The following is a 26,587-nucleotide window of genomic DNA, read 5'->3' on the forward strand; positions in this document are numbered from 1 at the left end:
ATTCTACATCATAGTCTCACTGGAAATTACGTTAATCAACAGGGCTCTTTGGTCATCTGCTGACGGCAGGAATTGGTTTTGTGTTGACCCGTAAAGCCAACAACTGAACACTTGCAACACCTTCCAGTTTCTGACATAAGTCTATTAACTGCTGCTCACAAATACGACAAAATGGCAGATCTTTAGAAATTGCCCGGCTCTGTGCAGTCCTGGAGTGACACAGAAACAAAACCAGAATCTAAAATCTTCAATTTCTTTCATTCATCCTGACTGGAGCAGCATACTCACAGACTGACCGGTTTAAAAAGATGTTTCTACAGTCTGGACGGTGGCCCAGATGCCAAACTTTCATGCTCAAGCTTTAAAAAAGTTTTTTTTTTCCACATATCCCTTTTAAGCTAATCTTGTTTTATGTTTTTACTGAAGTGATTCCTCTTAGAGCCGTAATAATGTGTTGACCCAAAACTAGATGATAAGGGGACTCTGAGCTATGTGAAACAAATACCTGAAGATCAAACCAGCAAAGAGGACAATACTGCTGGTATGACAGTTCACACTTATGTAATACAGTCACCTCCGGTTTGTCAAGAGGGTAAAAGTTGTCTAATCTCATAACATTTCCAGAAACACTGAGTGATGTTGAGCTTTGACCTGCTAAATCCACTTGTGTTGATGTCTGTGTCACATCCTAACTGAACAGCGGCTGTGAGTCTGAGCAGGTCAGCAGCTCCAAGTAAAGCTGCCACGCTCAATAAAACACTCCTCTACACCGCCACTCCTTTATTTATTCATTCACAGTCACAACTAACAACTACTCTTCAACGGCTCTTTCACACTCACATCCTGTTTAGCTGCTGGCAAAAATAGAAAAAGCATAGCCACGCCAGATTTCCATGAAAACCAGTTTGTCCACTATTATCGCTTTTGTTGTTTAATCGGTCAAAATGTTAATTTCAATATGTAAGGAAACATGAAACAATATATAAATAAATACATAACAAAAGAATCCTGAATCTGATCAAATTATATGCATATATCATATTAAGATATGTATATATATACATGTATGTATATACGCACATATACATACACATGCATACATACACACCTACCTACCTACATACATGTAAATACACACACGTAAATGTCTTTCAGCTGCACGTTACACTCATTGTGATGGTCACTAGATGACTCTGCACCTCCAGGTGCTTTTTTTCTCTTCTCTCTGACCTTTAACGCGACTGCAAACTCAACAGATTATTCAAGCTTTTGAGTTGTGTTTGCTGCAGCCCTCACACATTAACATTTCAAACTGCAGTAGCTGCCAATGGAGTACACAAGATTTATCCAAAACATGGTTCATCTAACACAAACACAGAGCTCCAAGCCTGGCACGACATATGCTCTGTAATCTTGTGAAATGAACACAGTTGTAATCATGATTATTACAGTAATTCTGTCCAGGATCGAGTGACTTAAGTTTTTCAGGATCAACACAGTTGACTCGTTTCATGGAGGCACTTCAGAGAATTGGATTAACAGAAGTGATTTGAAACATGGATTTTAGTAGGTTTGTCACAAAGACACACACTGGGTTTTACCTTAGATGTCAAAAATTAACCAGGGAGGCTGGGAAAGGAGGAGACTGATTCAAACAAACGTGTAACAAGATAGTTGCATCTGTTTCTTATTTTTGTCTGAGTTCTTATTGAAATGTTTGTGACATTTGGTCAAAATGACACATTGATACAGTACAGCAGCTCCCTGTCCAACAGGTTTTTGCAGGTCTGTCGACGGCAGTCAGTTCTAACTGAGTTTAGTCAGCTTCTCCTCTGCAGTCTGAAATCACTGTTAGCCACTTAAAAGCAAAAGCTGCATAACTGGGTGAAGATAAAGACGAGAAGGGTCTCGTCCACACTGATCTGGGTCTGTGATGTCACACTATCCTGCAAGTCTGAACCGTTCTCTTATTTTCAGACTCAGGCTGCTAAAATGTAACCGACATGAAAGTGTGATGTGGGAGTTTGGGATTTTTTAGTCACTTCAGTAATTTTTTCATGAAAACTAATACTACCGGTATATTCACTTATATTGTATATCAGCATCACAGTTAGGTGTTAACGATATAGAGCACGTTCGAACTGTGAATACACCACATGACATGACTTTGTTTAAGAGGGTCACCGAGGGTCCTACCTGCTGCAGCATCTCCTCAGTGGAGGCCAGTTTCTGCCGATGCTCCTGTAAGGAACTTTCCAGGTCTCTGATCTTCTCTCCCTGCGCCTCCACTTGGTCAGTCAGGACACTCACCTGGGGGGCGACACAGTCATTCCCAGTCATTAGGATAATGATAGGATAAAGGGACGGAGCTGAAATGCACGTGAATCTAAATAAAATCTGGTAAATATTAATGACAAGTCAGAAAATAAAGTGAAAATGGCTCATTATCGTTCTTAAATCCACTTCTGCAGCTATTTGTGGTGTTCAAATGTTCAACCCTACATCCTCATGTCTCACAGCAACCTGGCAGGAAAAGAAAAGTCTCTTCTCAACCTTTTGGCTCAACATTAATTAAAAGAATATTTACAAACACAACAAGTTACAGAGTGAATGATTGACTCGCTTGTTCTCCCAACCATGAACCCAAAGCAAGGGAGTGAATGAATGAACAGGTATGTGAATGAGTTACAACTAAAATCATGTGTTTGTTAAGCATCAAAAAATGTGTTGACCATTGTTACCTGAGATAAGAAATAGATACAGCAGATCTGCAGCATGACATTAAGTAAAGACAACACTACACTGTGACATTATAGGAAGTCTGTATTGTAGTTTCTTACCTCCTTCAATTATTGCCAAACAAAGGAGAAAAATCTTTCCTGAGTTAAAAGAAAGTTACTTGCTAACCACAGACCGCAAATCCACAAACACAGAAATCCACAGACACACACACACGCACACACACTTACATCAAGAGAGCGTCTCACATAAGCAGCTCTGGAGCAGAGTTGGGAGAGGAGAAAGTGAAGAAAAGAGCCAGAAAACAAACGGCCAATTAAATCCTCCTTCCGCAAAAAGAAGCCCCGGTCATCTTGGACCTCGACCAATCACAGCTGATGTCAGATGAGGAATGTGTAACAAGTAGGCGTGTGTGAGAGATGTGGTGGTGAGGAGTGAGATGTGAACTTTATGATAGCTTTGTGAACCGGGTTAATCCGGGCAGGTGGTGCTCTAGTACGCACAACATTTGGAAAAACAACACACACACACACACACACACACACACACACACACACACACACACACACACACAAAGAGACCCCTGACGAGCAGTTTGATATCAGCAAATTAAGAACAAGGAATGCAAAGCCGGATCGTGGAAATCACAGCTGCCTGGCAGTTCAAGTCTTCCGAGAGCAGAAGGCACCTGTTGACATCACACAGCTCAGACCTATAATCATCTACTGCTTTACCGCTGCAGCCTCGACGCTGACAGTCCCCGCATGAGTCTCCAGTAAACTCGCGCTCAAACGTTGGTGAAGGTGTCCAGGCACGTTTTGTTATGAAATAACACAAAACATCTGAGGTTCCAGGACCACAGACGAAGAGTTGAGACGTTTTTTCCCCAGTGTGACACAAATCCTCCCAGACGGACTCGCAGCTCTTTTACTCATTCAATGAATGACATCAAAATGAACATCAGTGATTTAGATTTAATTCTTTTTTAGTCACTACTATTAGCCTTTTTTGGTATTTTTTTTAAAGTGATTAAAGTTAAAGAAATGTAGAACACATGTCGTAAATATAACATAAAAGCATAGTCGATGCACAGTAATTACATAATTATGTTTCAAGCGAAGAAAAAGCAAACTGTCATCATGAGTGAAATGAGAGGGAAGTGTCAGCTCAGACCTGCAGCACCAGAGACTCCTTGTCTCCCTCTAGTCGAAGCAGTCGTTCTTGATAGGTTTCATTGTTGGCTGGAGAACAGAGGTTCACCTGTCAAAGAACAGAGACACATATATTTAGTGTGAGGTTCAGGAGGAAACGGAGGGTTTGTAGTGACTGTAAATATGTCCATAACAGAGATATCAGATCTACTTGTCTTTTTGCCTTAAATCTGCAGACATTTAGTAAAAAAAAAAAAAAAAAAAAAGGTCTGGCAAGGAGGTTTGTCTTCTGGGTTTGCAAAGACAGTTTTTTCAGAGTTGTTTTTGTAATGAAATTGTGACTAAGCAACATTTTACACATGGACAGATAGCGATTAAAATATTTTCTACGAAGACTGGACTTGAGTATAACCTGTAACTTTGTATAACACAGGCTCTTTTACACTCTACAGCAAGAATATTGCTGTTGCTGTGTGTGATGCCAATTTTAACTATGTTTACAGTGTATTGTAATTTGTGCCTGCAGTTCAAAAACAAATAAAAAAAAATAAAAAAAACACATGAAATAAGAAAAAAAAAAATCCAATCTAAGGCTGAAGTAGACGCAGAACGCTGCTGTGGAGAGTAACATGCCATTACAGGACTCTGCGGGATATAAAACATGAATGGCCTTGATTATTTTGCATTAAGTTGATATGCATTAGTCTATAAACTGTTGCAGTACGTACAGTATGTGTCACCAATGCCATTGTTGTGGTTATCATAGTTTTTCACAAAAATCCATGAAAATCTCCCACGTTATGAATCTCTATTGCACACGTTTAAGTAACCACGCTGTCACCACTGATTACATATATGCAAGAGTGGAGATTGTGCAGTTTTTTTTTATGCTGTATCCTTAATCCACTTCCTTGTGCCCAATATTCAGGGTTGGTTTGTGCAAGACAGCCGTTTCCCGCAGCAGGACAGCACAGAGCCGCTGCTGTTTCCTTCACAAAGCACATGACACAGACTTATGAAACATCATCTGACTCATCTGAGACCCATTTATGAGGGAATAGTCCTACACACTCACTGACATTTGCAATACTATTCTCTCACAGTACGACTCAGTTTGCATCTCTGACCTCCATGACTCATCTTAAAAGAACAGATATAAAACATCCTTAAAGTAAATTTCATTTTCATTTTATTCTTTATTTTCATTCAAAAAACAAAACAATTCATTACAAACACAAATACAAATGTTCCTAACTTATGAATGAAAAGGGAAAAGGGATGAAAAGTCTCACAGCCAAGTGGGAGATAAACCTCTGCGTAGAAAAGGAGATACGTTCTCATATTTATCTAAGAACACACAGTGAAAGCAGTCTTTTGACAGCTCTGGAGTCCTGTGGCTGTTTAATGCCATGGCAGAATGATGTGTTCAACAGCTCAAGACGTGAAGATGAAAGTCAGGCAGAGTAATGAACAGCTCTTTAAACAGATTCTTTCTCTAAGAAGTCAAATTATGCTGTCTTCAAGTAACAGTGGTTAAATCTGCCGAGTCCCAGAGTCTTGCTTAGCCTTTAATGTTGGATTAAACCCTACATATTTTTTTTAAACTTACTGTACACTCATATATATGTATATATATACACACACACACACACACACACACACACACACACACACACACACACACACACACACATACATATATACATACACACACATACAGCTTTTCCTTTCAGCTGAAGTGCTAAAAACAAATGACACCTCGCACCAGAAAGGACACTGCAGGCATCAGGTGTGACATCATGGTTTGTTGGTTAGATCACTGCAACACTGTCCATGTACACTGTTATTTTACTGCACAAAGCAAAAACCTAATAAGCACTTAAAACTTCACATTTACTGTGTCAGCTGTTACATGAGTATTGAGGCTTATTCTGCAACTAATTTGTGTTCAGGATGTGTCTCAGCCTCTCAAAGAAACATCCCTGCGTGCATTTACACCTGCATTAGTAAACACTGTGAAATACATCAACACGCAATCAAATCAATTACATTTTGTGAAACGGGTTGTATTGGTGAACCTGCAGAGTTATAAACTGTTAACACCATGTGGTTGTCCAGTCCAGTATTTTGGTTCACATTTCCAACGGCAGCATGTTTGAAGTGGAAGTAACTTAAACATAAAGTAGATAAAAGGCCAAATATTTCCCTCGGTTCAGCTCAGGAGACCAAACAAGAACCAAAGCATTAGTGAGAAATGAGAGCTGAGACGGCTGCACATCGGTTGAGTGTTTGAAAGGGCAAGGTCGACATATGATGTCAGACTTTCACTTTGGGGAGCCAGGGCTTGCAGTTTACCGTTTATGTCAAATCCAAAAACTGAAAGCCTCTCAGTCTGGTGGCCTTAAACGTTACCTGCAGCAATGTTTCATATCAGTTTAGCTGTTAAAGTGATGACGACATCCCGAAGACCTCAGCCGTGCAGCAATTTGAGCTGATTGATGACAATTAAACACACCTCCCCCGCGTCTTTATTCCTATAAAACAGGATTTTCTTTTTTCTTTTTCACATACGGAAATTACTTTCCATCTAGAGCACTTCTGCTGCCATTGTGATTAGTATATCGAGCAAAGTTGGGTACGATTTGGCTGGAAGCACCTTTGTATTTTAAACGGAAATATAAGCTCATTTTCTTATTTCTTAGGAAATTTACAGAATCTTAGATAAAGTGTTACCAAAATATTTTAAATGGTGAGTAATGGTGAGTAACTGATTAACTATTGTTCATATAACATCCACCCTAAATGTGGTTTTCCTGCTTTTTTGCCCTCCATTCTCACACATCCCATGAGGCGATGACAGGTATGAACAAGCAGCCCTGGTTTCCTTCATCAGCCTGGTCAAGTGCTGTGTCACCAACCTGAAATAGCCCTGCTTCTCCGCCAGTCCGATAAATCTGTGATTAAATTTTCTCCTGGAATGCCAGACAGAAGTAATACAGTAACAAGTTTTGCAAGTCCTAAATGTCATACGGTGAAAGAAGGACTGCATCAAAGTTTCTTTCCCACATCTGTCTACATTCATCAAGCCCTCTGACCTTTGCTGCAGACAAATCCTCACAGATTACATGCTCATTTGAAGCTGAGTAATTGGTTTTGTTCAAGGCCATAGAAACATAAAGTGTATAGAAAGATAAACGGAGTTGAAAAGGATGTGCTTTCTGTTTTAAAATGACAAAGCAGGTTGGGAGGAAAGAAAAAGTTCGGCAACTAAAACTTCAGATAAACAGTCAAATGTGTCGTTATCTATTGTGCAGAAGCAGCCTCTTATTCCTTTCCTATAAATAAAGGCCCAGTAACAGTCGTTGCTGATCAAATCCACTTGAATAACTAACACATGACAAACCTGTATAACAGCTGAGGTTTTGTCAAGTTGGTCTGCAAGTTTCAGGTGTGCTAACCTGAAGGTTTCAAAGATTCCCAGAGTTCATCATTTTACAGTAAGAAAGATTATTTACAAATGAAAAATACTTTCAGACTGTGGCATATCTTCCCAGAAAAGGCTGTCGCAGCATGTTCAGATAAGGGCAGACCTTTCCCAGAGAAGTTACTGAATCCAGGACTAAACAAAGAAATCCCAGAAGCTAAATCTCTGATTCTACAGGACTACGAGAAACCAGAACATGGTTTTCTCACACTGAACAGTGATAACACAGAATCTCTACTGATTGGTAACAAATCCACTCTCACTATAACTGACAGCTCTGCAGTTATTCCCTCCCCTCGTGTGACGAGTCTGTTACGAGTCTGGCTGTTACCTGGGCCTGCTTAACTCCACCTACAAATCACCAGCCGTCTCCCTCCATCACTCACACCCAACAGCAAGACTGTGTTGTCCATGCGCTGCTCACATCCCCGATGGATTACTGTCATTCTCTCCTCTTGGTTTATCACACATGCCCCTACTTAAGCTCCAGCTAGTTCATAATTCAGCTGCTCGTATCATCTCCACAACCTCCTCTGCAGAGCACATCACATCAAGCAGCTCCATCGGCTCCCTGTCCACTCTCCAATTATTTCACAGTGATGCTCCTCACCTTCAAGGCCCTGCTATAATCTAGTATCCGTACCGCTGACATATTTCACCACCTTACACACCCTCTCACACACTCAGATCCTCCTCAGCCTTCCTGCTCTCCACTCCACCTGCCCGTGTTCCTCTCTGAGGTGTACAGCCTTCAAACCTTGAATTAAGACTTTTAAATCAGTATATTTCAAATGAAAAAACATAAAACAATGCATTTTAAGTTTTAAACCTCTTTTATTATTCTTGATTTTTTTAAGGTAAGGTGTCCTTGAGGGCTGTAAAAAGTGCCTATAAATAAAATGTATCAATATTATCATCAAAATAACTTATTAACAATAATGTTTTTGTTTACATTTGTTCTCATTCATTTTGAAATGTACACAAGCCTGGTTTCGTCTCCGGCCAACAGTGGGTAAATGCAGACGCTCCCTTAAAAGGTATAGTCTGTGATCATATTCAAAAACATTTATTGTTGTACTGGGTGAAATGGTCCAATCTGTTTTTTGCGGCCCGAATGGCACGGATTGGTCAGAGGACCAGAGGATTGTCAGGGGGGAAAGAACCAATCAGATGCCTTCATTTTAAGTCCCGCCCACGCCCCCCTCTGTCCCATGCGCGCACTCTGCTTCCAGCCCCCCGTGTCCACTTCCCAAGTGCAATTCTGCGACGCAGGTTGTCCGCTACTGGGGGTCCGTGGCAGACCCCCAGTAGCGGGGTATGGGGGTCCGTGGGGATGGAGGCGTCTCCATCCCGGCGAGGGCGGAGAGCGCCGGTGCGGCTGGCGGTGCGGCTGGCGGTGCGGCTGGCGGTGTGGCTGGCGGTGCGCTGCGTTGCCGTGCAGGCTCTGTTGCCACAGCTACGCCGTAGGGCTACGCCGTAGGGCTACGCCGTAGCCTACGGCGTAGGGTACGCGGCGACGCGCACCATTCTGCGTTGGTGTAACGCGGAACCATAAATCAGCCTTCAGTGTGTGCTCTGTGTGCTGTTCTGAACTTCTCTGTTGTGCTCATTTTGCTGGGACGTCGGGTTCCTCCACCGAGACACAACTTTTGCGGTATGCGTTCATTGTTGTCTAAAAATGATGCGCAGTGCCCACCCAATCAGAAACGGTACAGATATTCTGTTATATTTTTTTATATTTATAAAAAAATAAAGGATCCCCATAATTTTGATTGGGTGGGCAGGATGCACGTTTGGGTGGCCACAGCCCACCCCTGCCCCCCCTAAAACCGGCCTCGCTTACAGGTGAATGAGACATGGGGTAGTTTTGTTGAAAATGTGCTGTCCAAAATGTCCTGGAAAACTCGACTCCTGCAAATGCGCGTTCCCCAAAGTTTGTGGGGGCGTGGCTTTGGACGGAGCGCTGACGGGAGGGGGAAGAGGCGGTGGGGCTTGGAGGAGGTGCCACTTTCAAATCTTGCGAGCTCTCCAAATTCAAGGAGTATACCTTTAAGTGGTGATATCAATTCATAAATACTGCAAAACAATCTGTTGGATGTGGAAGCAGCCGTCATTTGATCAAACGTGAAATTAAGATGCTCATCAAGAAGAAAGGAAAAGGAAATAGTTTCTTTGGTGGTCTCGGCTCTTGAATCAAAAAACAAACAACAACTAGAGATAAAATAACGGAGACATTCAACTCTAACTTCAAATGAAAGACCACAACAAGGAATCCACCTCTCTAACCACTCTGCATGGTCATTATGGATAGCTGCATCTATATATGCTGCAACAAACAAGCAAAAACATCATTCAGATGCAGCGAGTTAAGGTTAAATTATACTTATCTATACAGCTGTGTTTGTTTGTTTTGTTTACAACTATTTCACAGGTTAATGTTCTTCATGATAACGTGCATATATATCTGTGAGGTGCATCTTTACAAATGTTAGTTTTGTGTGCTGTAAATGTCAGCAGCTGTCTGTGTTCAGTGGGTTTACAGTGAATGCTGTGGCCAGTGGAGTGGGTGGGTGTCCTGGTGTCCTGCAGTACAGCCCGTGATCCCAGCGTCTAAGAATGTGTGACAGCATACAGCAACACCGCCTACTTTTAATGATTCCAGTGAAACTGTGTCACTGTTGTGCAGAAATGTAGAGTCCTGCATATAGACTCTGCTCACACCACTGCTTCTAAATCATGTCTAAAGTAAGGTTCAATTAAATTTAAAGTCTGCACAGCTGGAGAGGCAACAGTACTAATGAGTGTGGAAAGCAAACAATTCAGGAATAACTTTCAAATCTTCTAGGGTTTTTTGTGAGTAACAAGATTCAAAAGTAATTAATCACAGAGTTATGTGGAACGTGTTCTTGTAGTTTGAACCCCCCCCCCCCCATTCCTCCTTTTGTCTTCTGTGCATGTTTGCAGGCCAGAGCTTCAGGCGCTGCATGCTGACCTGCACCCCTCCCCCTGATCATCCCACTGCCGCTTCCACGTGTCTGTTTGGATGTCTGCTAGATGCCTGCTGACATCATGACCTGCAGGGCTGCACTCTTCTGTACTGGAATCTCTGATGTTGTTCCTGGGATCTACTGGACCCAGTTTGGAGGACAGCGCTCCAAGTGCTCCAATTACCGGTACTATTAGCGCCACTGCTGTACTCTCCACCACACGTGGAGGCATCTACCACCTTGACTTTGGGGCTTCCCACCCATACTCAGGTGTTCCTGTACACTATAACCCCCATCTGGTTGTGCTGTTCCATGTTGCTTTACCTTTCTACTTTCTGAAGATGGCACTGGGCACAGGGCAGTGAAATATTAACACCAAGGAAAAACGGTTTAAGTGACCAAAGGTTAACATCACCGACCCGTTTTAATGTTGGTCACATTACTGATTATGAACAAGGAATAGTCCAAGAAGAGAGAGACCTTATGTAGTGCTGTAGTGCCATTTTCTAGTGATGTCCAAATGTGTAAGACTTTTTGCATTATTTTCACCTCTTTAGCTTTTATTTTACATTAAATTGTGTTACTGTATTTTCAAAAGATGTTTTGATTTTGTGCAATGTGTGCTTTGATTTTAATTTCTAATATTCAACAAGGAAGAAGAAATTGTTCATCTGTGAGATTTTGTTTTCAACAATTTCAATGTTTTCAACAATGTTCAGTATTTAAAAGTTGAGCATATTTATAGCAAAAACCTTGTTTTGTTTAGCCCTGATAGATCACTGAAAATCATAGATATAACATGTTAAATTAATTTTGATATTGATTTGAGGTCATATCACCCGGCCCTAAATACTTGCTGTTGTGCTAAAACAAAATAAGCTTGTTTATTCACTAGACTGAGAACATTTATGTTTATTCAGTCGCTACTTGATCTTTTTAACCTTAAAATGCCGCCTTAATCCAATTTGATACATGAATTTCTGAGACCTCTGTAACATTCCCATAATCAAAAATGAATAAGTAAATGTTCTATCTAATTCAAAATCGCACATTCGCTTTGGCATTCTTCCGGTATAATAAGTAAACAAGCGTGAAGGAGGACAACAACATGCAAAAAAATGGACGCTAATGATGCAGCAGCTCTGTAAAAAACATTCGACATCGGTCGGATTAAGGGAACAATTTGAATTTCTGTTAGTGCATGTAAATATACTGCATGCAGCAATGCATTTACCCAAGTTTCTGTCTTTGAACTTTTTGTCTTTGTAACTACTTGTTTTGTGTGTGAGTCGTTAGCAAATGAGTGAGACTCCACCGCGTCTGCAGTGTGTTGTGGATGAAACACCAAAAGCAAAATGAGCCTTTTTTCCAACTCAAGTATTCTTCTTTGCTTTAAAGGTCTTGCATAAGGGATAGTGCCTCGAAAAGCAACATCGGACAAAGAACTTTATATGACTCTTACAGCTTAACCATTCGAGTTGAGGTGAATTACTGTTTGTCCAAACAGAGAAGACATGTTCCCATCATATGACTGTGTCAACTGATGCCCAGGAGACCAGTGATAACACACACACACACACACACACACACACACACACACACACACACACACACACACACACACACACACACACACACACACACACACACACACACACACACACACACACACACACACACACACACACACACACACACACACACACACACACACACACACACACACACACACACTTTCAGTACTCAACTACCACATGACAAAACGTAACTCCCACATTTAGAATTAATCACAGAATTAAATCACAGTGTCTGTTTTTATATATTCTTTGATACCTCATCTGAACTATCATTTCTCCCTCCAGCTGTATGAACGCAGTTTAGAACTTAACATGTCGCCTCTTCTTTCCTTCACTGTAGTTGGAGAAATCCACTCAGTGAAGGAAGATGGCAGCGTCACTAAACTCCCTCTCTCATTCCGCCTCATCTGTACCTGGAACCAGAACTAGTTCTTTCTAGTAACGACAGTAAAGGTGCTGCACAAAATTAATTGACCAGATGTTAAAGAAACAGAAATGCAGCAAGACAAAACTTTGTGGGATAAGTTATCTGCTGCTAGAAGACCAAATGATCACTGGAAATCTGGGGAGAACGTGAATGATCATGCATATATTTTTACTAAGCTTTGTGATCACAGTTCTCTGCTGATACCAATTATTTACCACCAAGTTTAAAATCTTATGTTTGATGTGGCTGTGACCACAACCGCAAAGAGCATGTACAGGTGTATTCTCCATTAGCATACATTTTTTTGGAGGTCTACATGAGGTTGTTATCAGAAAACCTCATTATTGATGTGGAATCTCTAATTACAAGGACTTATGCACTACCTTATTGTTTTGTTCGGTGTTATGTTTATTTTGTTGTATTTTAAAGGACGTACGGTCATTTCTGTGGCCAGGACAAGCACGTAGGACTCGAGTCTAGGGGGGCATTCACATCAGATCTGTTTGGTCTGCTTTAAAACAGAGCAGCGTTGGTTTGGGAAGGTGTGACTCAGACATGGAGTAAAGACAAAGTAAAAGCTCTTACAGAAACATGATAAGCACTCACAAGAACATCGAAGTCTGCTCACTAATTAGCGTTAGTGGCCCTGCATTAGCCGATAGATGAGTGATGTTTCATGTTCATTGTTTGTCATGCCTTCTCCTTTGGTCATTCTTGATGCAGCGCCACCACAGGGAAGGAGGGAACATGGTATTCACAATGTCCGGTTTCTTTGACACAGTGTGAAAACCAACTACGACCAGCTGAATGTTGTAACCTCAATCAATCTAAGTCTACCAGACTAGTAGGTTTGAAAAACCCTCAATGTAAGCGCTTGTGACTTGACTTGTACTCAGACTTGTACATTAACTGCATTTAGCCTCAAGACTTAACGATGTGTCCTCAAATGTTTTATTTGACAAATAATCTAATCTAATGTAATCTAATCTTATAAACCATAATGATTTGGCATAAGATAATTATGGAAGCAATTATGTAACATAATTCAAAATACATTGATTGTGTGGTTTGTTTTTGTATTGTCCTGTTACATACAGTATGTTAACTGTACACGGACAGATGCTGATGCTTTTAACCAAACGAAGTTCCTAACGGATAAATAACGTTTTTTTATTATTATTATTATTATTAATAATAAATAAAAATGGATTAGCAAATATTATTTTTTTTATTTTCAGAATAAAGCTGCATTTTTTTACTCATTAATACAATTAATATTAACTTTTCCCCATTGCTCATTCTGTGACTTAATTAAATGATAGAGAAAAGGACATTAAAGATTTCATTTTGAAAAAGTTATCTTGCAAAGTGTTACAAAATGGAATTTAAAAATGACAAATTTGAAAATGAAAATGTTTTAGTATAAATGCTTTTTAATTTTCAAAATAAAGCTGCATTTCTGACTCAAATAATATTAATAATAAATCATCCAAATGGCATTTTAATTTTCTTCTTCACCACTGCTCTTTCGTTTCCAATAAAATGCAACTTTATTCCAAAAATTGAAAAATGTTTTTTTTTTTTGCTAATCCATTCCAAATTTGAATTATGATACGGAATTGCTTCCATAGATAATAGCTACATTAAGTTCAAAATCCATGTTGTGCATGACACATGTTATCACGCATTAGGTTTAGGAACAAACTAATGGCACTAAAGGGAGGAAATGTCCACTTTGCTTTCACTGCTTTTGTATGTGCTGATGAAAGTTGATTGATAAGTGTTTTCTCTGCAGAGGAAATATTGAGGAGGTGATGGAGGCAACATCAGGCTTCAAGCATCATCCGGCAAGAATTGTGTCTGTGTCTCTCCTTTCTCTGTACTTCATTCTTTCCATCTGTTTTTTTCTTTTCCTGCTCTGCCCAGTCTGGCCTCCAGCAGGAGGGCCCCCCTTATGATTCCCTCCTAAAGGGGAGTTTTTCATTGCTATTGTTTATGTAATAATTGCTCAGGGGTCATGTTCTGGGCCTCTGGAAAGATCCTAGAGACAACTTCTGTTATAATAGACGCTTTATAAATTAAATTGAATTGAATTGAAAAGAATTCACCCTGAGAAGTATGTGCTGAAATAATGGACAGCTTGTCCTTTTAGTGCCATTTTGCTCAGTTTATAGCAGGGGCAGTGCTGTGGCTGTGAGTGTTTAACTCAGTGACACAGAGTTTGGAGGAATATACCATTACCAAATGGATAAAGTGCAATTTTTGTCGTCTTGCTTTCATTTTGTGGAATAACAGCATCTTACAGATCAGATCTTAGGGTCAGCCAGAAAGATGTTGGCTTAATAGGCATTTTTTAAATGTTTTCCTTATCATTATTATCATCATTATCATCATCATCATTATTATTATTATCATCATTATCATTATTATTATTATTTGGCAACATGTTAGGATTTAATGCCGAACCACAAGTCAGAAAAATCCCCCACTATAATACATTTTAATGTAATTATAGTAGAAAATGAAGTCATGTAACAGTTATGTGAAAGTTTTTTTGTCAGACTGATGCACCGACTTCTTTTTTATGTTTATTTGGATAATAACCGGAGGGTACATCTTAAAAGGTTTAACTAAGAAGGTAATAAGCTTCATGTTGAAATGGTTTGCGTTTTATAAACAAGAAACAGTGACTATACCACCATTGGTCAACTGTTTGCTTACTCTGACGGTGCTCCTAGTAAATTTCTTTATGAAATGAGTTGACTGCATCTATTTTGTAAGTCGGTCCAGTGGACGCTCCCATCCGAGGCGTTCATGATTTGTGACCCCTCGCTAATTTGCTGAGTTCAGTAAATCTTCCCCTTATTCTTCTATGAATTGAAGACGTGATAAAATGTATTGACTACAGATAAAATCTCGCCGAGTGCAGTCTCTCGCTGATTAAATCCCGCAGTATCAGCCTCTGCTCTGACAACCATCAGCTGATGGATAATACTCCTAATCTCATAACACTATCCTTGTGACACGCGTCTTAATAACAACACGACTTGAGATGCAGCTCAGCTCTTCGGCGAGGGGAAATCACATTAGAGAAAAAAAAAAGGCTGTTGCCAGGAAATCACACAACACAAGCAGGACAATGCCGTGCATCCAAAGTAGATCAACAATTGTCTCACAAGGGGCAGGAAACTTTCCCCAGTCTCTTTAAACTGCGCTTTTCCTTCTTGCGCACAACAAAAACTCTCCTTCGAGGCATCGGCCCAATGAAAGGAATGCCTGACAAGGGCAGGCATGAACATTTTAAACCATGCAGAAGAAACCAAACTTCAGCTCTCACCTTTTTGAGCCAGGAGAAGTGCTTGTAGAAATCAATGGGAGTCTCCATGCTCCCAGCCCATCGCTGCCCTGCCTTTTTTTCTGTGTTTTTGTTGGACTCCGTCAGAGAGTGTGCGCGTGTTTCGTGCGTAAGCGCAATCCTCATAAGTTACAGGGTAAGACTGAAGTCCTTAGCTGCTGTAGCATGAGTACTGTCATGGAAGAATGTGTGTGTTTATGTCTGCATGTGTGCGTGAGAGTGTGATGTTCACAGCTGTGGAGGAGGGCTTTTTACAATCGCTGTTTCCAGAGGGACAACTCCCCCTGTCTTTCCCCCCTCCTTCTCTGCTTCTCTCTCTCCCCTCTTGATCACCACATTTCTCTTTCCTTCTTCCTTTCCCTGCCTACTTATGCTTATATTTTCTCTTCCCTTTCCAATGATGTATCCCTCCTTTCCATTGGGCACTCCCTGCCTTCTCTTTCTTCACTTCTGATTTGCCCCCCCCCCCCTCCCTCTATCTCTCCTCTCTCTGCTGAGTACCGTTTGACGGCCAAATGGCCGAGTCCAGAGAGGAAGGGGGGGTTGCTGGGAGGGATTTTCTTTTTTCTCTGTCATCCGTTTGTGCCGGAGTCTTGGCCCAACTGATGTCAGAAACACGCACAAATAAGCAACAGGCTGCACTGAAACACAAAACGTGCAAAGCATCTCTCCCTCTTCTCTGTGCTTTCTTCTTAAATCGAGTTACAGGCTCGGTGCTGGAAGACATGGGAATGCTTTCCGAAGGTCTCCGTATCTGATCGTCTTCATGCGTAAGCCTGTCTTAGCCTTTATTAGTCCCATTTCCTGTTATTTAAATGTTCAAAACAATCTCGAGTAAGAGACTGACAAGTTAATACACACACACACACACACACACACACACACACACACACACACACACACACACACACACACACACACACACACACACACACACACACACACACACACACACACACACACACACACACACACACACACACACACACACACACACACACACACACACACACACACACACACACACACACACACACACACACACACACACACACACACACACACACACACACGAACTCGGTCACCAAAGTCGCTCAAGGCTGATCATGTTCACATATTAAAAAATTGCAAATAAACATGAGTTTTTGAGATTTTGTGGCTTATATTTTGGAACCAAAAAAATCCAGCTTGTTATGTTTTGAAGAATCTGATGATTTCAGCTGATATTTTGTATTTGACCACTTTGTCAGACAAATAATGTGTAATTTTGCCACCTACTGCATCTGTTTGGGTTTTATCTGCAGTATGTGACGGCCCCTCTTGTGACCGACTCAAACTGGGTAGTTGTTCTGGGCCAATCTGAGCTGACGTCAGCCACCACATAGCTGCTATGCTGCATCGCTGCAGGGACACTGGTTTTGTATTGTTGGAGTTCTCTCTAGTGTAGGTTTGGTGTAGATTGTTTCCTCCATTTTGGTGTTTTATCCTCATCTTTAAATATTGTGAGCGGGAGTTCAGAGAGGCCGTCTGCAAAAGCACCAGTCAGTCTAGCGGGCATTCATTTGGTGACTTGGACACTTCTCCAAACGAATGTGCTGTTCTGGCTATGGGACGTGCAGACGGACAACATTATGGAAGGATGTCATAAGGATACATTTGGATCTGTGATCACTATTTGCTGACTGAGGGGCAGAGTACCATGATGTTTTGAGAACAGTAAAGTTAAAAGTCATGTGTAATATTTACAAACTATTTTTGTTTTAAAAGTGCCTCCTGAACAATCGTTCTCTTGGCAAGTTTTGGAAACTGCATTCCAGAAACCTTCCACCAGGAAAATGGGATCATCCCAAGACAAACATCTTCAGGTCATCAGTAATGAGCAGCAGTCACAACTTCCTGCCAAAAATACAATTATGATGCTTCCTGTGTTTACATGTGTGTATCTATGCGTGTTTCACTGTGGAGTATCCCTGGAGAGAAGCCCACAGGCTGCAGCCTGGTTGTGCAGCACGGGCATCTTTGATCCCGTTCCCTCAAGCGAGCAGGGAGGTGCAGGGGAAGGAGAAGGAGAAGAAGGTGGACAGGAAGAGCACGAGAGGGAACAGCCAAGCTTGATAGTCTGCCAGTCTTTTGTTCATCTGCTTCAGAAATCTGCACATGAGCAGCTTTCACATGTTTGGAACTGCAGGAAGAAAAAATATCTCTGGCAACAACTGACAGGGGGGCTTGTGTATTGTCAAGACTAATAGGGGTGTTGGTTTTGGAAAGATATTTTTTGAAAAGGTTTTAACTGCTGCTAAGGCGAACTCCTTAGTATATGTCACTAAAAAAAACAAATCCATAAGTAAATCAAATTATCATGAAATTATTATTTTAGAATAAGATAAGCAGACTGCAAGCATCATAGTCCCATGATCTCCACCCAAGGTTTTTGCTGCCCAACACCACAACCCTCCTGAATCTGCCCACGCCTGTATGCTCCTCTGGGTGGAGCTCTATTAACCGAGGTGTTCCAGCCACATGATCCACTGACGTTGAGATCCAAGCTGTTTCTTAATATTCACGCTCATCTGTACTTGAGCAACGTCATCAGTCACAACTGAAGTACTGTTCCAATTCAAAACCTGCGTGTAGGCACGTACAGTGGAAGTCCCCAGATGTCTTCTTGCGTGGCCCGTTTTACCGTTTGCCTCTGGAAAAAGCTCTCGGGTAAAACTACATATTTTTGAGTCTTTCTGAGTGCATGTGTCAGCTTTTATATCCTGTTAGTGCATGAAATCACTCAGTTTGGTCCAATCTGAGGTTCAAACTGCACCACCTTTTCATTAAATACATTTGAGGGATTGAAAAACTTTTCTTGATTTGGGTCATAGCTTGTCATCAAGGGGTGATGACGGGTCCCAAAGCTGGACATCTTGGGAAACCACTGGTTTAATGGAACTTTTTAAAGATGTTTTCCTTCTGTAGTTCTTCTAACATCACACTTGTGATTATGTTAACAATATACAGCCTATTATAAAAAACCTTACACCTTATAATTTTTTTTGTTGGTACAAATATCTAATCTACCAAATCAAAGCAACTAAATGCATTAGTGTGAGCATGGTCATGACAATTTGCTTAAGTTCAAACTAAGCATCAGAATGAAGAAGGAAGATGATTCAAGTGACTTTGAAAGTTGCACAGGGTTGTTGGTGCTCGATGGGCTGGCCTATGTACTTCGTAAACTGCTGATCCACCCAGATTTTTTACACACAATCATCTGTGGGGTTTATAGAAACAGGTCTCTGGATGACATCTTGGGATGCCAGAGGTCAGAGGAGAATGCCAAAAACTGGTCAGGGGTAATAGAAGCAGTAACTTAAGCAACCTTTGTTTGACAAAGTCATATAGAAGACTCTCTGAAGATACAAAAACATCAGACCTTGAAATAGATTGGCTACAACAGCAGAAAACTACACTAGACACATATTCCATTGTGTTTATGTAATAATTGCTAGGGGTCATGTTCTGGGTCTCTGGAAAGCACCTAGAGACAACTTCTGTTGTAATAGAGGCTATATAAATAAAATTCAATTGAATTCTGTCAGCTTAGAAAAGGAGACTGCATTTCACACAGGCTACCCAAAAAAGACAATCGAAAATCAGACAAACATTGCTGATGAGTTTTGATTTCAGCTGCAACATTTGGAAGACAGGGTCAGAACTGGGCTTAAACAACATGAAAATAGGGATCCATCTGGTTTGTGTACATTTTGAGGTTGGTGGTGGTGCCGTGGTGTACTTTCTTGGCACACTTTGGGCCTCTCAGTAGCAACCAAGCAACATCTAAATGCAAGAGCCTACTTGGAATCGCTACTGAGCACATCCATGCCTTTATGACCATGTTTTAACCATCTCCTGATGGCTTCTGGGACAATTCTCAATGTTACAAAGCTCAAATAATCAAGAATTGGCTTCCTGATCATAACAATGAAGTCACTGTCCTTAAGTGACTGCCACAGTTGCCAGATCTCAGTCAAACAGATCACCTTTTGGGATGTGGGGGAATAGGAGATCCGCATCAAAGAGGGTCCAACCTGGTATTAACAGGGAGTAACTAAAGAACTGGGGAATGAGCTTACATTCACCGGGATTTATAATTCTGAATCAGTCTCAAAAGAAAAGCCACAAAAATGAAGTCTGCTCACCGTGCCAGTAATACATCCACGAGCTGTGCTCATCCTATAGCACGCAACACAAGCTGATTCCAGTTCTCCATGTAGAACTCTGCTATGTTATATCAAAACACTAGTTTAGAGGAGCAGAAATCCCCTTCTTGGCTCTGAATATTTGAGGCAACGCCCCGTAAAGTACTTTCAGCATCAACAGAATAGACTCAAATCTTGGTGCTGCACTGACAACTGCTATGTTTACCGTTAACATGGTAATAAACAAATACAGCCAGGGGCCTTTCTGTGAACAATACTACTTGAATGCCACTTTTTTCTTTTTCTTTATTTTTAGTCCCCCAAGAAGTCTGAAGAGCAAACACACATCCTGTATCCTGTCGGGAGGTCAGTATGTGCTCTTTTTAAAAACATGGCCACGCGCCTTAAATCATCTCCATCTTAGTGAGCAGATCTTAATTCATCCTCGATGAGCATGTTCACGGCTGTATTTCATGTTGTCCACTTGTGATCTGTTTACCCAGGAGGCATGTTAGACCCGGGTCTGAACAGGGGCTTTATGTGTGGTTAAGTAAAATTAAGGAGAGGAATTTCTGTAAAACCACTATTCCTTTTCAATACATATGTAAAACAGGAAGATCTAAGAACTGACTATAAATGCAACACAGAAAGACAAAGAAATCCTTTTAGAGCTGGGGTGACAGGAGTCCTGTGATACTGCACCAACACAAATTTACAAATGAATTGAGCTGATGCTAAAAGGGAGTAAATCAAGAGGATTAACCACCTTGATACAGTCCCAAAACTACTCCAATAACATTAAACCTACCGACACTGTATGTTAGAAAGTGGAAAGCATTTTAAAAAGCCATGAAACAAGAAAGAAATAAAATGATCCAAAGAGAAAAAAGAAAAGGAGGGATGGATAACCAGTGACTGAAAGCAACATGTGGGACATGTGCAGCTGAAACCACCCAAGACCTCAAAAGGCTGTTGAGTGAGATTTAAGATCTGCGTTCCTTTTTCAGCCCCTATATCTCTGTCACTGTACGTAAAACTCAACACCTCTTTCTGGGCAGAAAACAGCAGCCTCTGCAGGACAAAACTCAGCAGCAGCCAAACCTCCAATACTCCAAATAACAACAGTTGCATGTCAGTAAATCCTGCAGGAGTATAAGACTATAAGACTTCCTTTCACCTTTTTCTTCTTAACTAAATAACTTTTATCAACTGCATGTTTAACATACTTGTTGGAAAAAAGTTGGAAACCACTGACAAGGTTTATAAGATCAAAGCAGAACACTTACCACTTGTTGGAGTAGTGCAACTTTCCTTCACCGTAACACTCTGGAGGGATCCAGTCCTCCTGCCAGAGACCGGACTTAAAACTAAACTACCTCATTTACATTTACAAAACAGAGGCGCATGAGAAAGCAGGGGGCGGGTCTCCACACATGCAGAGTGTCAGTCAGGGGGGAGAGCGCTACTATGCACAGAAAAAGTTAAGAGAAGGGTCAAAGAGAGTAAGAAGGGTAAGAGCTGATGTAAACACTAGTTTTCATGACCGAGAGGCCACACTAGACGGACGGAGAGAGGTTGTGAGGGAGGGAACACGGGGCAGGAAGTTGATAATAGTTGAGCTGTAATGGGGTCTCAGAGGGAAGCTTAGCAGAACATGTTTAACCTCCTCCACTTGATCCCTTCCCTCCTTCACTGATGTGTAACACTAACCCCTGTTCATAATCATGCATGGTGATGCTATCAATAGTTGATGATCAATAGCTTCTTTAGCGAGAGGCTCTTGCTAGAAATTTATCATTTTGTCACGTTAAAAACAACTACATGAAGCATCTTTATATGGTGTGTTACTCTATTCTACCTCTTCTATTATGTGTTGAGACTGTTAGGATTGTGCTTTATGGTTTTTCATTTAAAATGTTCAGCACTTGTTTCCAGTTGTTTCCTGTCGTTTCCAAATGTTCCTTATAAACAAGCACCATGGATTACCCAATGAGCAGAGAAACTATGGTCTGCAAATAAATTAATTGAAGACGATTTACATCATGTGTGCCGAAGATAAACATTTTAATTCCTCTCATTCAAAACAGATTGTATGTGTTCTGTTATATTTAAACCATAAACAATGTTTGAGTGTAAGGGTAAAATAAGCTACTGTACTGTACTTTAAATTAAAGTTGTTGGTCTAATCTTGCAAATACTTTCTTTTTCAGGTTTGCAGTTACTGTGGAGGTTGAGACATTTTTTTAATCTACAATTGTGTAAGATTATCAGAAACTCTGTGAGCTTTTAGGATGCTGTTTTAAACAGGTTCCTGAGTCTGAAAGGGTTAGTTCACCTTCATACAGTCAATCTGCATATAGAACTGTATCTTCCTGCCAACCCAAGGATCATTTTGGTATACCATTTGTTTTTGAAAGGTCTGTGTCATTTGTATCGTGCAAATTCACAACAAAAGTTATGTCAAAGTGCTAAAAAATTGAAGAAATTCAACACAGTCCAATTCAGTCCAGATATAATTCAGCTATGTTTTAATTAACATGTTTTAATAAATAAAACAAAATCAATCTAGCTAACAAACACATCCGACGGTTTCAGATCTTCTCCTCCTTCACCTGAAAACATCTGTAGGCCTGTTTACATTAGCGAATGTCCAGATCCAGCGTGTCGTGTGCCTCTTTTACATATTGACAGACACAGGGTGGCATGTTGAGTTGCCCGAGGGTACTAGTCTTAAGTTAAGACTCTTAACCAGGGGTCAGATCTAATGAAACAGAGCTAACGCGGGGGGGTTAGTAGACCACGTAACCTGAGTACAGCCCACCAAGGAAGTTTTTATTTATTTATTATAATTCTATAAAATAAGGAAACAGCTGATGAGAGTAACAGCAGCAGCAGACGTCTCAGGTAGGATCTATATTAGCAGGATGAGTAACTGGGGAGACGAGGAGATCCGTGAGCTGCTCATCCTCCGAGTTGAGGACGCCATAAACCGGCGTATGTCTGGAACCACAAACAATTGTCCATTGTTTGAACAAGTGGCCACAAAGATGACAAACCAGGGGTTTACAAGAACCAGAACCCGGCCAAAAAAACACCCAACGTTCATCCATCCTCGAGTTGAAAATGACACCTGTCTGATGTCTGAACTTGCTGATTTGGGGACAGTACCTCATTCTACAGGCCCACACAGGTTACGTTATGTTTCGCGGTTAACACCTCCCAACTCCCCTCAATTCTCCTTCAGGCCCTTGGTGACAAACAACAGGCCTTGTGTTTATGTTACCAACGCGCGTTAAAGACGCATTCTTCAGCAATAATAGCGGGACCCAGTCTAAAAAAGCCTGGTGTTTTGTTTTTTTTTTGCGTGATCTGGTCATTGGCTTATGACAGGATGTTCTTTTCATTTTAAAATGACCTTTAATCTTAAGTTACTCAAGAAACACTGCTGTTAAGGATTACATAGTATAAATTTAGCACAAAGCACAAGCTGTGTCACCAACAGAGTTGTGCAGACCTGATGACAAGCTGATGAGGACCGTTAGTTAGTATCAGGTGTGCTGAAGCAGGGCAGCATCTATGCAGGACCAGAGCTGAGAACCACTGCCCTACATAGATAACCAGACCATGAGAGCAGCTGTCGTTCACAGCAGCTAAATTCCTCTCAGCTCCCTCAGATGACCCTGTGTGACCCCAGTGTGGAGAAAACACTAGATGATAAAGTACTACATAGTTATGTCAGGTCTTCATACTTCTCTGTGACACTACTTGAACTGGCTTCAAAACCCAGGCAAACTGTATTCTACATGAACTGTGTGTCTCTAGTGTAAAGAAGTAAATCTGTTTAGTTTTTGATAGTGAGCCGCCAAAGAGAGTATGAATGTCAGCTGTTTGAATGAGCACTTCTGCATTAGGAAAAGTTAAACAAAGATATGATCCAGCCTCTCTGAGCTGATGTGTTGAGAATAACCACATTTCTGGAAGAAAACACTGTAACATAAATATTCCCTGCCGAAGAGAACTGGCTCCTCTCGTTAGTTTTCTCCGCGCCAGATTTTACTTCTCAGAGAGCATCCACATCCAAAAACTCACAGTGAAAGGGTTTGACCCTTTACAACCAACCAATCTATCCTGCTCTGACAAAATATTTTGGTCACATCCACTGATACTTATCATGAAGTGTACTCTTAAAACTTTGTAAGTTGAAATACAATAAACATTTTCATAAACCCTCTGTCTAGCAACACACACTTATTTTATTTTACAATATTTTGGCACCATTTTTGTGTTACATTAGTCTGTACAAGTGCTCATTCTGCAAACCCCCCAGTGCGTCTTCAGAAACAAGCACTATCAGGTGGGATATATTCGTTTTTCTTAGGTATCTTCAATTTTGATCAAGTCAACTTACCACAGATGCTTTTAACTGCATTAAGTTGATCAAACAGGGACCAACAAAATTTCATAAGACATATTCATATATGAAATTGTATTAGTATTTTGTGTATTTATATACAGAGTATATGTACATCTTAAAAGGTCTGTGTTGCTGCAGGGATGTCAGCATCTGTCGGACCATCTGTTTGGTCCCTTCAGGGTGAACAACTGGGGGATTTGACTTTTAATCTGGAGCGATTGAGCAGGTTTGAATCAATTCTAATATTTATTGGGTTTATTTCACGCTATGCATTTAAAAAAACATCTTGTAAAAAGGTCTCAAGTCTTACATTCAATTGTCATTTTGCATAAAAAACGCACAGATAAAGACTAGTTGCAGGCATCATAGATGTCTTTTGATTTTGAAGCACACTTTTTCACATTTTAAATTCCAATGTGCATATCGGTGGCTTTATAGACAGAGAAGTAATAAAATATTAAGTCATTAGTTTATAATCAAATGAAAATAAGATTAATTTTGTTACCTTACAAAGAGTTTTGTTTAACTGCAAGTTAAAAGAAAAAAGAAAGATCTGCAGCAGATCCAAACTACACAGAATGGTGTGGATGCAAATCATTCAAACACACCAGTGTGGATTTAACCTCAAACTGTCCAAATAGGGAACAATGATCACAAATGAAGTGCCACACCCACATATAGGTATAGTCAAGCTCTTTACACAGGTGATGTGATACAGATATTTTAAGTTCCTCATTGTCGCAATTTGTTTGTATAAAATCTCCAGTGCAGATGACATATCTGAACACTGAAATAACTTCTGAAGTTAAAGCAACACACAAATGTACTCACAGCTCCGCTCTGCAGCCAGTGGATGAGAGCCTGCGCCGTTTCGGAGGGGAGCTGCGCTCTCAGGCTCTCTCTGCCCTCCTGGTTGGGTTGGAGCTCCAGAGCAAGTTTAAGTTCCTCGGCTAACTGCACCACTTGCAGCGGACCAGCACTAACAGGAGAGCCCAGGTTAAACGTACCGCTGGAAAACTCCATGGCTGCTGCTTTTGAACCTGAAAGCATGCAGAGAAAAAGAAAAAAAAGAGAGGAAACAATTACTTAATTTGTAACAATTAAATTCCTTAAATATTGATGTGTCATACGTACAACGCAGATGTGTAAGATGTCTCAACAACACAGCTCAGGGTGGAAATACTGAGGAAGCATTATCTAATCAGAGCCATATATCCCTGACAGTTTCCAACATGTCCATGTGTCACCTGGATCATTGCCCTGGCACTCGCACTGTGAGGATCACATCAGCACACATCTGGATGCGCTTGCTTACATAACAGCCACACGGATACAATGGCTTCACAGCAAAAACACACAGTGAAAGCAAAATAAATATCTGCAAAGGTGCCTCTGTAGCAGAGCCAGAAATGACAGAGAGGAATTACATCTACAGGTGTTAAAGGAACATCCTTTATTATAATATGAGCCTAGGAGTCAGTCAAGCAGCAGAGGGCGTTGTTTCAGTTTCTATTCTGGTGTTAATGAAATGAACAACAGGTGCACTAGAAGGGCAGCGACAGCCCCAAAAGAAGAGTGGTTCTTTCAGGTGGAAGCCACTGACATGTTTTCTCTCCTCACCTTTTCTGGCTGTTTTTGGCTAGTTTTGCATTTGGACAAGGTCAGAGTCACTACTGGTAGCAAGAGCCAAAACCTGGACGCTACAGAGGTGGCGGAGGTAGTCCAGCTCCTCCAGGACGCTGCATCAATGTGCACGTTTGCTGCGTCTCCCACCACAGTCTCAAGAGCGTGGAGGAGAATCCAGGAGACAATCAGTTACTCTAGGACGTGGGGTCAGACAAGGTCTTGGACCCATCAGCAGGACCTCCTTTGTGCAAGGAGAAATGGGTTGAGCAGGCTACTGGTGTGAATGTCTCTGACCAAACTATCAGACACAGACTTAGTGAGAGCCCGTCCAACGGGTTGACCCTGAGCACGTGTGGCAGATGTGAAAGGGTCTAGAGAAGCATCATTTTCAGAATGAGCAGTTTGGTGGAAGTGACCTCATCTCCATGGAGCATGCATAAAAGCACATGAGGGCCATGCAACTCCCTTTTTATTTCATTTTTTGAGCGTTCAGTAGGGTGATCATCAATTTCCATCTATCGATATGGCATCCTTATATTTCTAACCATCCAGCCCATATCAGTATGGAGAATTTTATCTGTCCCGTTGATATCCAATATAATTTTCAAATATTTCCTTTAATTTTTTTTTACATTAC

At 40.9% G+C, this 26,587-nt stretch overlaps 1 protein-coding gene across 2 annotated transcripts in view; it reads right to left on the reverse strand.

The window, feature by feature from the left end:
• ppfibp2b (PPFIA binding protein 2b) overlaps window positions 1–26,587 on the reverse strand; it is a 90,761-nt gene that overhangs the window by 37,031 nt on the left and 27,143 nt on the right. For both annotated transcript variants that reach the window (XR_009782697.1, XM_061721192.1), the window contains exons 3-5: window positions 25,156–25,364; window positions 3,913–3,999; window positions 2,197–2,310 (exon numbers count right to left, since the gene is read on the reverse strand). Coding sequence is in view for 1 of the 2 variants with exons in the window: in XM_061721192.1 (XP_061577176.1) it covers window positions 2,197–2,310; window positions 3,913–3,999; window positions 25,156–25,364 (410 nt within the window). In the remaining variant the exon portion in view is untranslated. The remainder of the gene's footprint in view (window positions 1–2,196; window positions 2,311–3,912; window positions 4,000–25,155; window positions 25,365–26,587) is intronic.

This window comes from Cololabis saira, chromosome 5 (genome assembly GCF_033807715.1).
Source record: "Cololabis saira isolate AMF1-May2022 chromosome 5, fColSai1.1, whole genome shotgun sequence".
NCBI classification, from domain to species: Eukaryota; Metazoa; Chordata; class Actinopteri; order Beloniformes; family Belonidae; genus Cololabis; species Cololabis saira.